The sequence below is a fragment of the Camelus ferus genome, chromosome 13 (assembly GCF_009834535.1).
Source record: "Camelus ferus isolate YT-003-E chromosome 13, BCGSAC_Cfer_1.0, whole genome shotgun sequence".
Taxonomy (NCBI): Eukaryota; Metazoa; Chordata; class Mammalia; order Artiodactyla; family Camelidae; genus Camelus; species Camelus ferus.
In genome coordinates, this window is record NC_045708.1 from 18,149,725 (window position 1) to 18,160,173 (window position 10,449).

General features: G+C 56.7%; 3 protein-coding genes across 4 annotated transcripts; 2 read left to right on the forward strand and 1 right to left on the reverse strand.

Annotated features, from left to right (window-relative positions):
- Nucleotides 1-377: 377 nt before the first annotated feature.
- On the forward strand, nt 378-3,547 carry FAM110D (family with sequence similarity 110 member D). Of its 2 annotated transcripts, none has more exons than XM_032495559.1 (2): nt 378-523; nt 2,309-3,547. In XM_032495559.1, exon 2 carries the CDS (start codon nt 2,403-2,405, stop codon nt 3,213-3,215), a length of 813 nt encoding a protein of 270 aa, XP_032351450.1. In that variant the 5' UTR covers nt 378-523; nt 2,309-2,402; the 3' UTR covers nt 3,216-3,547. The 2 variants fall into 2 exon arrangements, with proteins under 2 accessions (XP_032351450.1, XP_032351449.1); XM_032495558.1 differs by having other exon boundaries at nt 381-523; nt 2,306-3,547.
- Nucleotides 3,548-3,799: 252 nt separating this feature from the next.
- On the reverse strand, nt 3,800-9,419 carry C13H1orf232 (chromosome 13 C1orf232 homolog). The gene is made up of 4 exons (XM_032495560.1): nt 7,968-9,419; nt 6,591-6,674; nt 6,382-6,479; nt 3,800-4,922 (listed from the first exon to the last, which is right to left on the reverse strand). Exons 1-4 carry the CDS (start codon nt 8,049-8,051, stop codon nt 4,637-4,639), a joined length of 552 nt encoding a protein of 183 aa, XP_032351451.1. The 5' UTR covers nt 8,052-9,419; the 3' UTR covers nt 3,800-4,636.
- Nucleotides 9,340-10,417, forward strand: ZNF593 (zinc finger protein 593). The gene is made up of 3 exons (XM_032495561.1): nt 9,340-9,731; nt 9,967-10,029; nt 10,120-10,417. The coding sequence occupies exons 1-3, from the start codon at nt 9,532-9,534 to the stop codon at nt 10,259-10,261; spliced, it is 405 nt and encodes a 134-aa protein (XP_032351452.1). The 5' UTR covers nt 9,340-9,531; the 3' UTR covers nt 10,262-10,417.
- Nucleotides 10,418-10,449: the final 32 nt, after the last annotated feature.

The window sequence follows — 10,449 nt, forward strand, 5'->3', positions numbered from 1 at the left end:
GACCAGGACAGGTCTGAACCTGCCACAGAGGGGGAAAAACAAGAACAGTTAACTAGAACTCTGCTATGCTTTCCCAATCTGAACTAAGAGGATCTGCCAAGGCCCAGCAGAGGGGGCTGACCCCACCTGAATAGCATGTCCACACCCCAGGCCTCTGGAGGAAGTTTGGGAATCAGGAGACCTTGTCTGAGGTCCTGGCTGTACCCCAAGCTCACTGTGCCTCTGTGCAAATCACTTAACCTGCAAGGGCCTGTGTAAAATAAAGGAGCTGGACTTGATCCAAAAGCCTTCTCCAGCACTGAGTCTTTGACCAGGAGGGAGTTAACAGAGGCCAGGCTCCAGGTCAGGAAGGCAAGGGTTAATCTGGTGTGTGTGTTGGGGTGGGGGGGTGGAGGCTCTCTTGGCTTTTCCTGTGGAGAGTGAGGTTTGGCTGCCACCAAAGTTCCTTCCAGTCCCTGCTGTCCCTCCTGCCCTCAGTCAAGACCTGCCCAGAGACCCAGGCATTCAGCCTCCCTATGCAGAGGTGAGTGTATCCTGAGCCCAAGACTGGGGTGGGAGGGCACCCAGGGACCCAAGGACAAGGAGTCTGGCACCAAGCCAGTGAGCACTGTCCCCTAGCCTGCTTCCAGAGCCAAAGGCTTGGGCAAAGTTTGGACCACTCCCCAGTACTGGGAGAAGATAGGCAAAGGGATGGAGGGCACAGGACTGTCTGCCAGGCTGCTAGGGTGGAACGTCTGTGGTCAGGTACCAAGGCAGCCCGGAAGGCAGGGAAGAGGCAGTAGACAGCAAACTATTTTGGTCCCTGTGTTTAAGAACTTTTTATAGCCTCCTGCTCAGGGCTGGGAAGAGAAGGAGGGGACAGGAGGATACCCATGAGGTCAGACAAGCACAGTGCCCTCCTGGGACCTTGGAATCTGACCTATTGCTGGGTTTAGTCCTTGGGAGGCAGGAAGGAGGGCACTGCCAGGCTCGCCTTGCTACCTGGGTTCCCATTCATCAACTACCTATGAGGCTGACTTACCAAACGCTAGATGGGTGTGTGTGTGTGTGTTTGTGTGTGTGAAGACTGAGCAGGGTGCGCTGGGGTGTGTGGGGTTGTTTGGCAGAGTCTCTGCCCCAGGGCTCCTCACCAGGGCTCCTCCCCCTCATCCCTGGCAAGTTCTGTTCCTTTGTTGCCTACAGACCTGAGGTCCCCTCAGCCCCTAGAACTGATGTGTCCCTCTCAGCTGAATGGAGGATGGGGGGAGTAGGGGAGCAGGGATGGGGTGGAGTGTGCTGAGCCATGTGGGTGGCCCATTCTGTTACTACCAAGGGAACTGTCAGTTCTTGATTTACAACTCTTCCTGGCCCCCTTCCTCAGCAGAAGGGAGGTGGAAGAGAAGGGTCACAGGGTCTCAGGATGAAAAAGGGACAGGGACCCTGAGGGCAGATTTCTGGGAGTGCAGATTATTGGGAAGAATTAGTGGAAGGAACTTCTTACTGAAGTAAGGGGCCCATCTCTAATGGAAATTGCTTGGTTTTACAGTAGTAGGAATAGAAGCAAAATGTAGAGGAAAGTTCTGATATACAAGTTCATTCTGAACTAGTTATGGACCACAAAGGAAGAGACCTGGGTTCTAGTCCCAAGCCCTAACTCTCAGTAAGACCTAAACAAGCCCCCTCCTCTCCCCGGGCCAGTTTTCTCTTCTATGAAATGGAAATGCAGAGGTAATGTTTACAGTTGGGCATTCTGGAATTCCCTTGGCAGAGGCACATAGTGGGTGGCAGCTGGCTGACATGACCTGGTGACCACCTCCCTCTCCTTTCCTGATGGCCCTGCTGGGCCTGGGCAGGACAGTTGGCTGCAGTTACTGGAGGCTCCTACCCTGTGGTTATATCCCTGACCTCTATGCTTGGGGGCGGGATGGGTGGAGCCAGCCTGTGGCTGGGAAGCATCCTTGTCTTGGACTCAAAGTTGCTAGGTTGAGAAGAGGTATTTTTTCCGGTTGAGGCCACTTTCGGGAATTGGGCTGGGAACAGCTGAATTTCCTTTTCCAAGTGTCCTACTTGCTGATGCCTGCTTGGCATGGCCCTGTGGCCATTCTGGGGCACCCTCAAAGGGGCATATGTTGCTAGGTGGCCAGGGAGCCCCTGCCCACTGTTTTTGAGGGATGGGAGGAAGGGATACCTGAGCCTCTGCCCTCTGGGTATGGCACTAGCTGACTTGGATGGGGGAGGGGCGGCTGGCTGATCCTATTCCCGGGAGTGCCTGCAGCAGAGGGGCAGGGACATCTACTCTCCCCCTGACCATTCCTTTTTCCCCCAGCAGGCCCTAGGGAGCCCCAGCCAATTTCTCTCTGCTCCTCAACTATCTGCCTATCTCCAGTTGCTTATGGGGCACTGTCCTGCCCAGCTCTGCTGAGATGCTCCTGGCCTCTCCCTCTACCCCGTCCAGGGGACGGACCCCCAGCGCCGTGGAGAGGCTGGAGGCCGACAAAGCCAAGTATGTCAAGACGCACCAGGTGATAGCGCGACGCCAAGAGCCAGCTCTGCGTGGAGGTCCCGGGCCGCTCACCCCGCACCCCTGCAACGAGCTGGGAACCCCTGCATCGCCCAGGACGCCCAGGCCCGCCCGCCGGGGCAGCGGCAGGCGGCTGCCAAGGCCTGACTCTCTCATCTTCTACCGCCAGAAGCGGGACTGCAAGGTTTCGGTGAACAAAGAGAACGCCAAGGGCCAGGGGCTGGTGCGGCGCCTTTTCCTGGGCTCCCCTCGAGACGCCACCTCGAGCAGCCCGGGCTCAACGGAGCGACCCGCAGCTTCTGGAGGTTGGGCCGCGCCCCAAGATGCCCCGGAGGCGGCGGGAAAGCGGGCATTGTGCCCCACATGCTCGCTGCCCCTGTCGGAGAAGGAGCGCTTCTTCAACTACTGCGGCCTGGAGCGCGCGCTGGTGGAGGTGTTGGGCGCCGAGCGCTTCTCTCCGCAGACCTGGGGCGCCGACGCCAGCCCCCACCCCGGAACGTCACCGCCGCCTGGCTCCGGGGACGCCAGCGACTGGACATCCAGCGATGGCGGCGCAGATCGCCCGGACGGTGCAGAGGGCGGCGGCTCGGAGGCTGCGGGCTCAGCCCGGGACGGGCGCCCCCAGGTGTCGGTAGTGGAGCGCAACGCGCGCGTCATCCAATGGCTGTATGGCTGCCAGCGTGCCCGCGGCCCGCCGCGCGAGTCCGAGGTGTGACAGCTGCTGTTCGGGAGCGTGCTCTCGTGGAGTCTGGGATCCCGGGAAGCGCAAGGGGCGAGCGCGGGGCTGGACCCGGGCACCGGCAGGGACGCCGTGCCTCTGAAGCGCCGGGTGATTTGGGGCAAGCCCTTCCCTCTGGATCTCGGTTTCCCCTCTTGAACCTTGGGAGGATGGGACAAAATGATCCCGAAGGCCCTTCCCAGCACAGACGGCGGAGGGGAAGGGGGCGGGGGCGGCCTCTCGGCCCCTGTGGAGGCCGGGTCGGGCGAGTGAAGACAGGTAGGAGAACAGAGAACCTGCTGAATAAAGTCAAAACGTTATTTAAAGGAGTCAGGAGGTTGGATTGGAGAGGAGACGCACGTGAGTTTTGGAATGTGGGTTCCAGTCTGACTGTGTAACCCTGGGCAAGCACTCAGCCTCTCGGTAACTCAGCTACACCCGTAGGTGATCAAAGAATTTTTGAAATGGTGATAAAGTGCTTGGCAAAGTTCCCAGCACATAGGAAGTGCTCAATAAATGAAGCCGCTGTTACCACAACCGACCCCCAGGTGGGTCCAAACTAGGGCTGGGAGTCAGGAATAGTGCTTTTGGGGAGTTTTGGCGAGGGGTCTGTTTCCGAATCTGGGGTTCACCGGCCCCTAAAAGGCTCCCCCTCTTGGAGTTTTGCTGTCCCTTTTGATTACTAGGTATTGTAGGGCTGAGATGTGGAGGATCCAGAACTGAGGACAATTAAGAAGGACCCTTCAAACTAGGATTTTGAAAACCCACAGCCTCACATCCTGCCACTGCTTCCCTTTCCCTCAAAGACGCAGAAGGTCCCCTGTTTTCCTCACACATTCACATCTCTAAGTCTTTATTCACTATCCTCCTCCCTTTGCCTAGGTTACCTTCCCTTTTCTCTCTACTCATCCTTCTAAGATTACATATATGCATTCTCCCTCAGGAACTCTTGAATTTCTTAGTGGGCCTCATCTCTGAGCTCCCAAGTACAACCTTATTTCAGCCAACTAGTCATCTTATGTGGGGTCTGCTGGTATGGATCTGGGTTCCCGTTAGCCACTGACCTTCCCCTAGTCACGGGACAGTGCACGTAGCAGGGCCACAGACAAAGTTTGTCGACTTAAAAGGAGCTGGACAGGACGGCGGGACGTGTCCTCTGGGGTTCCCCAGATTCCTGGAAAGTTGTACCCTAAATCGAGCACAGCCTATCCAGATACCTGGGATGTCTCTGCATATTTTATGCCTGTACGTTTGTAGGGGAGAAGGTGAGGACCACTCCAGCAGAACCCCGCCCTGAGGTTGTCCACCCCAAAGCAGCCTTCCCCGCCGTCTGGACAAAAGCACGCGGTCACACGAGGTGTCAGGCCACGGTTTTTATCGCGGGAGGGGGCAAGCGGGCGCCCAGTTCGGCTGGCCGGCTAGTCGCTCTTGGGAGCAGCTTTCACCCTCATCTCGGCCAGTTTGTGGGTGAGGAAGCCCCACTTGAAACCAGCCGCGGGATCGGCTTCCCGCGGCTCGGGGCGCTCGGCAGCCTCGTCCCAGACTTCAGGGTCGGGCTCCAGGGTGGGTTCTGCGCCACGCAGGATGGACGCCGCCGCCGCCTGCTGCTGCTGCCACCTGCTGGCGAACGAGTCCCAGAACCCCGGCCCGCGCGGCTCTGCCGCCGCCACGGCAGCCTCCGAGGCAGGCTGCGCCGCCAGGGGGCTGTGGAAAGGGGGCGTGGTCAGGGGGCTGGCCAACAGGCCCCAGAGAGGACAAAGGACAGGAGGCGGGTTCGATGGACTAGCAGAGAGGACAGTGGGGCCCCGGCGAGGTCAGGCGCTGGAGGGGCCCGGGAGAGAGGGGGCCGGTCAAGACCTGGAGGCAAGGGGAGGGCTCAGAGGCACTGAGAAAGGGGGCTGGGGTAGGACAGGGTCAGAGGAGTAGATGAGGGATCTGGGAAGAGGAGGCCGGGATGAGTATTCCTGGGAAGAGAGACGGGATCAGGGGTTCAGGGAAGGAACCCCGGGCGAGGCCAGAGGAGGAGAGCCGGAGGCGCCGAGTTTGGGAAGCTGGGGGAGGAGCCCTGGGAGAGGGGCGGGCCCGAGGATGCTGAGAGACAGTGGGACAGGATGGGGAGTTAGATAAGGGGGAGGGGGCAGGGTCAGACTCTGGAGGCTGTAGTCCGGGAAGACAAGAGTGAAGCCTTGAGGAGAGAGGCGGGGCGGTAACAAGTTTCTGGTTCTGGGATGGAGGGATAGAGGGTTCAGAAAAATGAGAGATCCTGGGGAGATGGACAGGTGGAGCGATCCCAAGGGAAGCAGAAAAGCCTAGATCAGAGGCTTAGGGGAGAGGGGGACTGGGAGGTAGCAGGGACATGTCGGGGGAAGGGCAATCTAGGAGTAGGAGCGGTGATAAGCCTTGAGGCTGAAGCCTCAGGTCTGAAGAAGTCCTTGAAGAGCTGGGAGGGAGAGGGATGAGCAGGGAGGGAGAAAAGGAACAGTGGGGCAGGGGAGATGGGAGAAAGGAATAGGGGAAGATGTGACTAGGCTGGAGGAAAGGGCAGAGATGAAGTGTGTGTCAGAATAGAGTTCGGAGGAAGACAAGGCCCTGGGTCCGACCCCCCCCCCCCAAGCCCCCAGCATAAAGACCTGCTAAGACAGTCCCTAAACTAGTGTGCCTTGAGTCCTCAGGGAGCTTGCTGATAATATACATCCCAGGACTCAGCCAACACCTGCTGAATCAGAATCTTTGAAGGAGGGTCTGGGAATTTATGTTCATCACAAGTTCCCTGGGAGGATGAGGGTTTAGACCAATACTTAGGAACCATTGATCTGAACCTCCCTCTGTTCAAACACCTAAAGCTTCTCTCCTGGGTTCCCTGATTCTGGGCAGATGACCCCTCCCACGTGCATGGGGAGAGAGAGTCCATAATACCTTCTAGCATCTCAATCCCAACAGCTAGTAAATTCCTCATGAGATCTAACCTAATCTCCCAGATATGCTGATTTGGCCTCTTTCCTGCTGAAACAGAAACAGAAACAGCCAGGGGCTGGACCTCTCCTGTCCTCCCTGGTCAGTAAGACTAACAGACCAGAAGGAAAGGACATGGGAGAAGGGGGATCCCAGGCCTGTCCCAGACTTCCCCCACCACCACCACATACACATAAACACACACACATACTGGTCAGCACAGGGCTCTGGTGGCAGCAGCTTGTCCTCATCTTCTTTGTTAAACAGAGATGACATTGTCAGCCAACCTTTCACCCCAACCCCTTGAACCTGGGAGGAAGGGGCTGCAAATCAGGGAACTGCCCCAGCACCACCTCCCAGGACCCCACAGCAGCTTCTGCCAGGCTCCTCAAGGCAGGGGTGGATGAAGGGCGAACTCACCTGGCGGGCCAGCTGTGACAGGGGATTGAAGGCCTCTTCAGTTGGTTCTGCCATCTCAGACTCCACTAACGCTGGGTTCTCCCTCTGGGACACAAGACCGCTAACCAGCATGAGAGAGGCCCCAGAGGAACAGGACCTCTCTCCCCCACTACTAGCTTGGTACACACAGATCAGACACCTCAAACTTCATAGACAAACACATATATTGTGGCCCACTCACATCCTCCAAAAATGCATAAGGTGTACCTCTACACAGTTACCAGTCACACACACACATTACCTGTAGAGGAAATCCCTGCAGATGCCCTTGAGCTCACATATGTGCCCACCCACAGACACATTCATACACACCCCAAAACGTGGACAAGGGCTTGCATGCCGACATGGCACACACCTGTACATGAGCGAGCCTCTGCATGACTACAGCTCTTCACCTGTACATAGACATACCTGCTGTGAAGCACCTACACAAGGACACTTACACAGTTACACCATTCACACCATTCACACCTGTGCACTTCCACAACTGCAGACAGCTGAACAGAGACCCACCTACAGCACACAAAACCTCTCCACCCCTCCACAGACACAACACAGATGCACATACACACACCCAAACATTATACCTGCAGGTGCCTGCGTGCCTCCAGAGACTTTTGCCCAAAATAGACACACCTGAAAGTTCACACCTGCACACACATCTTAACTGGGGATTCCACACCAACACCAGCCCCAATACTGACCCACAGATACTTCTATACAAGCTCAGCCCTGGACACCAACCTGTGTAGACACACACTTATTCACACTCACATACACACACCCCAGAACTAGTTCCTGCCTCTGCCATATCTATTTGTGCAATTGCCACTTATCACAGCCTCCAGATGTAAGACTGTTTCGGAGCCTTTTCATTTTTTTTTTTTATTTTTTTTTAATGTCAGGACAAATATGGTCCAAGTATGGCTCTGATCTGGTGCTGCTACAGTGACCCTCTGTGTACAAGTGCCACTTCCCCAACCTCCAGTACCAGGGGGCTTGCTTTCTCCCAAGGCAAGTCATCTCACTTCTGCTCAGCTCTGCCCATTAGAAAGCTGAGGCAAACTGAGTGTATCTGTGTGGGTTCTGCCCACAGGTCCTAAAAGGATTTCTTCCGTGTGGCAGCACTTAAGATCTTTGGAGGCAGTGACCACTCCTCCAAGTCTTCTCTTCTTCCTTGGTTTCCTTAAATGTCCTGGCTTTCTGACACTGCATGCATCCCTGAATTGCCAGTTGTTTCTGCCCAAATCTCTTTCTCTCAGAGCGTGTCCCTTGCCCTTCTTTGTACCTTTCACTCCTGCTGCCACTCTGCCACCCAGCAAGCAGGACAGTACCCACCTCCGCTCCCAGGTCCTCCTCAGATTCCCCACTCAGGGTCTGTAGTACTTTAGACTTGTAGGTTTTCCAGAAGGCCTGGTTCATGGCTGCAAGGGAAATGGGCCTGGCACCCAGGCACGGGAAGGTGGTGGCTGAGTGGACACCCAGTAGGTCTGGCTCCAGGAACTCAGTGAGGCTCAGAGCCTGCCCCAGGGATCAGATGACTTCATTAAAGATACACCAGCCTCCCCAGATGGCACAGTGCCCAGCAGGCGAACCCAATCCAAAGGAGTCTGTGGTAAGAGTCGGTGTCTGCCAACTTAGCCCCTGATCTTGACCCATATTGGCCAAGAATAATGAAGACATCTCTCTCCACAGAGCCTCCTTCCTGGGCCCAGGAGTTCTTGAATTTGATCATTTGGAATGGCTCCAGAAAGATCCTCTTCCAGTCATGAAGTCCATTTACAAAGTCCTTAGGTTCAGGACCCACAGTGGTGTCCCTGTGACTATAGCTATATAGCTGTGCCCTCAACAGGGCCTTGCTCTATGTCCACACTCAGCCTCTGTGAAATAGAGTGGGAAGGTCCCAAGGCCCCCAGTCAGTGCCTTGGGCTTACATTTCACTGCTTTGTCTGGGCTGGAAACTGATTCCTCTCCCCAGGGATGCATGTGCCTGTCTCCCTGTTTCCTGGCAACACATTCCAAAAAACTAGAGCCCCTGAATTATTGCTGAGTTCCTCTGGTCAGCCTGGAAGGAACCAGGCTCTGGTGCATGGGGAAAAGCTCTCTGGCCCTCTTCCCACTGTGAGTACACAACACTTAGGTTGTACCTCTGCATTTGATGCTAGCCCATGCCTGGAAGCCCAGGACTGAGAGAAAGGGGTCAAAGATAAGAGGTCTTTCTGTGAGTACCTCCTTTTCTTGTGAGAGGAGCTGACCCCTCTTGAGTCTGACAGGATTCCTAAGAACTGTGATCTCTGGGGAGGAACACCCCTCCTTCCCAGATTTGGCTGAGGGGTGGGGGTGGATGAAAGTTGGAGACCACAGGGAATAACTGGGGAGGGGTAAGAAGTGGTGAGGGCTTTATGAGAGACTAGAGGTATCTCGGAAAGTGCTGTGGGGGCCAGGATTCCAAAACTTTGGAATATTCACTCTCATTCATTTATTAATATATTCGCATCACAGACATTTCTCAGTGCCTTCCAGAGATGTTTAAAGCACGCCCTCTCCAACGCGGAGTCTAAGATCTGGAAAGGGGTGAATAGGCCAGATTGAGATAGGTTGGGCCAGGTGGAGCGGGCAGGGCAGCGGACTGGCCTGAATCCCCCCAGGGCACGCACCGCCCCCCTGCCCCTCCAGCAACGGAACAGGATTCTCTGTGGGGCCCCGCCTCAGCTCCATCACTGCCGTCGACGGCCGCTGGGGGGCGCTCAAGGAGCAGCCCGCGCTATTGACGTCATCAGAGGCGGTCTGGCGGAGTCTCATTAGTCACCCGGCGTCACTTGGCGTCATTGATCAGTCCGGAAGCGTCCACACGTGTTCTCCTAACTAGGCTCTGGGACCCCTGGTCCCGCTGTCACCCTCCATGGGTCGCTCCCGCCGGACCGGCGCTCACCGAGCGCACTCCCTGGCCCGCCAGATGAAGGCGAAGCGGCGGCGGCCGGACCTAGATGAGATTCACCGCGAGCTGCGGCCCCAGGTTGCCGCACGGCCCCGTCCAGACCCGAGCGCCGAGCCCGACCCTGACCTGCCAGGGGACGGCCTGCATCGCTGTCTGGCCTGCGCGTGAGTCCCAGCCGGGCCTGGCCTGAGGAAGAAAAGGGTCCGCGGTACGGGCCGGGGATGTGAGGTCCGAGCCCCGGGGCGCGCAGTGTCTCCTCTCCTGGGACCCGTGGGTCTGCTGGCACCCCATCCCTTCAAGCCTGGAGCTGAGCGTCAGGGAACGAACTGGGGTCAGGGAGATAGGCATATCTGAGAGGCATCACCTTCTCACTCTTCTCCTTACCCTCCATCCCTACAGGAGGTACTTCATCGATTCTGCCAACCTGAAGACTCACTTCCGATCCAAAGACCACAAGAAGAGGTATGAAGGAGTAGAAGAGGATTGATGGATGGGTGCCGGTTGGACAGGGCTGGCTTCTGGTTAGCTCTCAACTCCTATTCTTTTTCCCAGACTGAAGCAGCTGAGCGTGGAGCCCTACAGTCAAGAAGAGGCGGAGAGGGCGGCGGGTATGGGTTCCTATGTGCCTCCCCAGTGGCTGGCAGTGCCCACAGAAGTATCCACTGAAGTCTCTGAGATGGACACGTCTACCTGACATGGCCTGAGGATGCAAGGCAGAGGAGCTGCCCATGGACAATGATGCAAGGGCCAGGCTGGGAGAGACTGTGCCAGTCTCTCTTGGCCCTGGGTCTGGGATTTGGATGGCCTCTTCTGGGTGCCCTCCCTCCCAATAAAAGAACTGGATCAAGAAGGCTTTCCTCTGACTCTCTAACCTCCAGGCCA

Excerpts from the sequence above, each read along its gene's own strand:
- FAM110D (XM_032495559.1), top strand. The coding sequence starts at position 2,403 with ATGCTCCTGGCCTCTCCCTCTACCCCGTCCAGGGGACGGACCCCCAGC.
- C13H1orf232 (XM_032495560.1), bottom strand. The coding sequence starts at position 8,051 with ATGAACCAGGCCTTCTGGAAAACCTACAAGTCTAAAGTACTACAGACC. Across the intron at positions 6,480-6,590 it reads TGTCACAGCTGGCCCGCCAG|GTTCAAGGGGTTGGGGTGAA; the intron begins GTGAGTTCGCCC and ends CCTTCCTCCCAG. Across the intron at positions 4,923-6,381 it reads CCAGAGCCCTGTGCTGACCA|CCCCCTGGCGGCGCAGCCTG; the intron begins GTATGTGTGTGT and ends CCCTTTCCACAG.
- ZNF593 (XM_032495561.1), top strand. The coding sequence starts at position 9,532 with ATGGGTCGCTCCCGCCGGACCGGCGCTCACCGAGCGCACTCCCTGGCC. Across the intron at positions 9,732-9,966 it reads CATCGCTGTCTGGCCTGCGC|GAGGTACTTCATCGATTCTG; the intron begins GTGAGTCCCAGC and ends CCATCCCTACAG. Across the intron at positions 10,030-10,119 it reads TCCAAAGACCACAAGAAGAG|ACTGAAGCAGCTGAGCGTGG; the intron begins GTATGAAGGAGT and ends TCTTTTTCCCAG.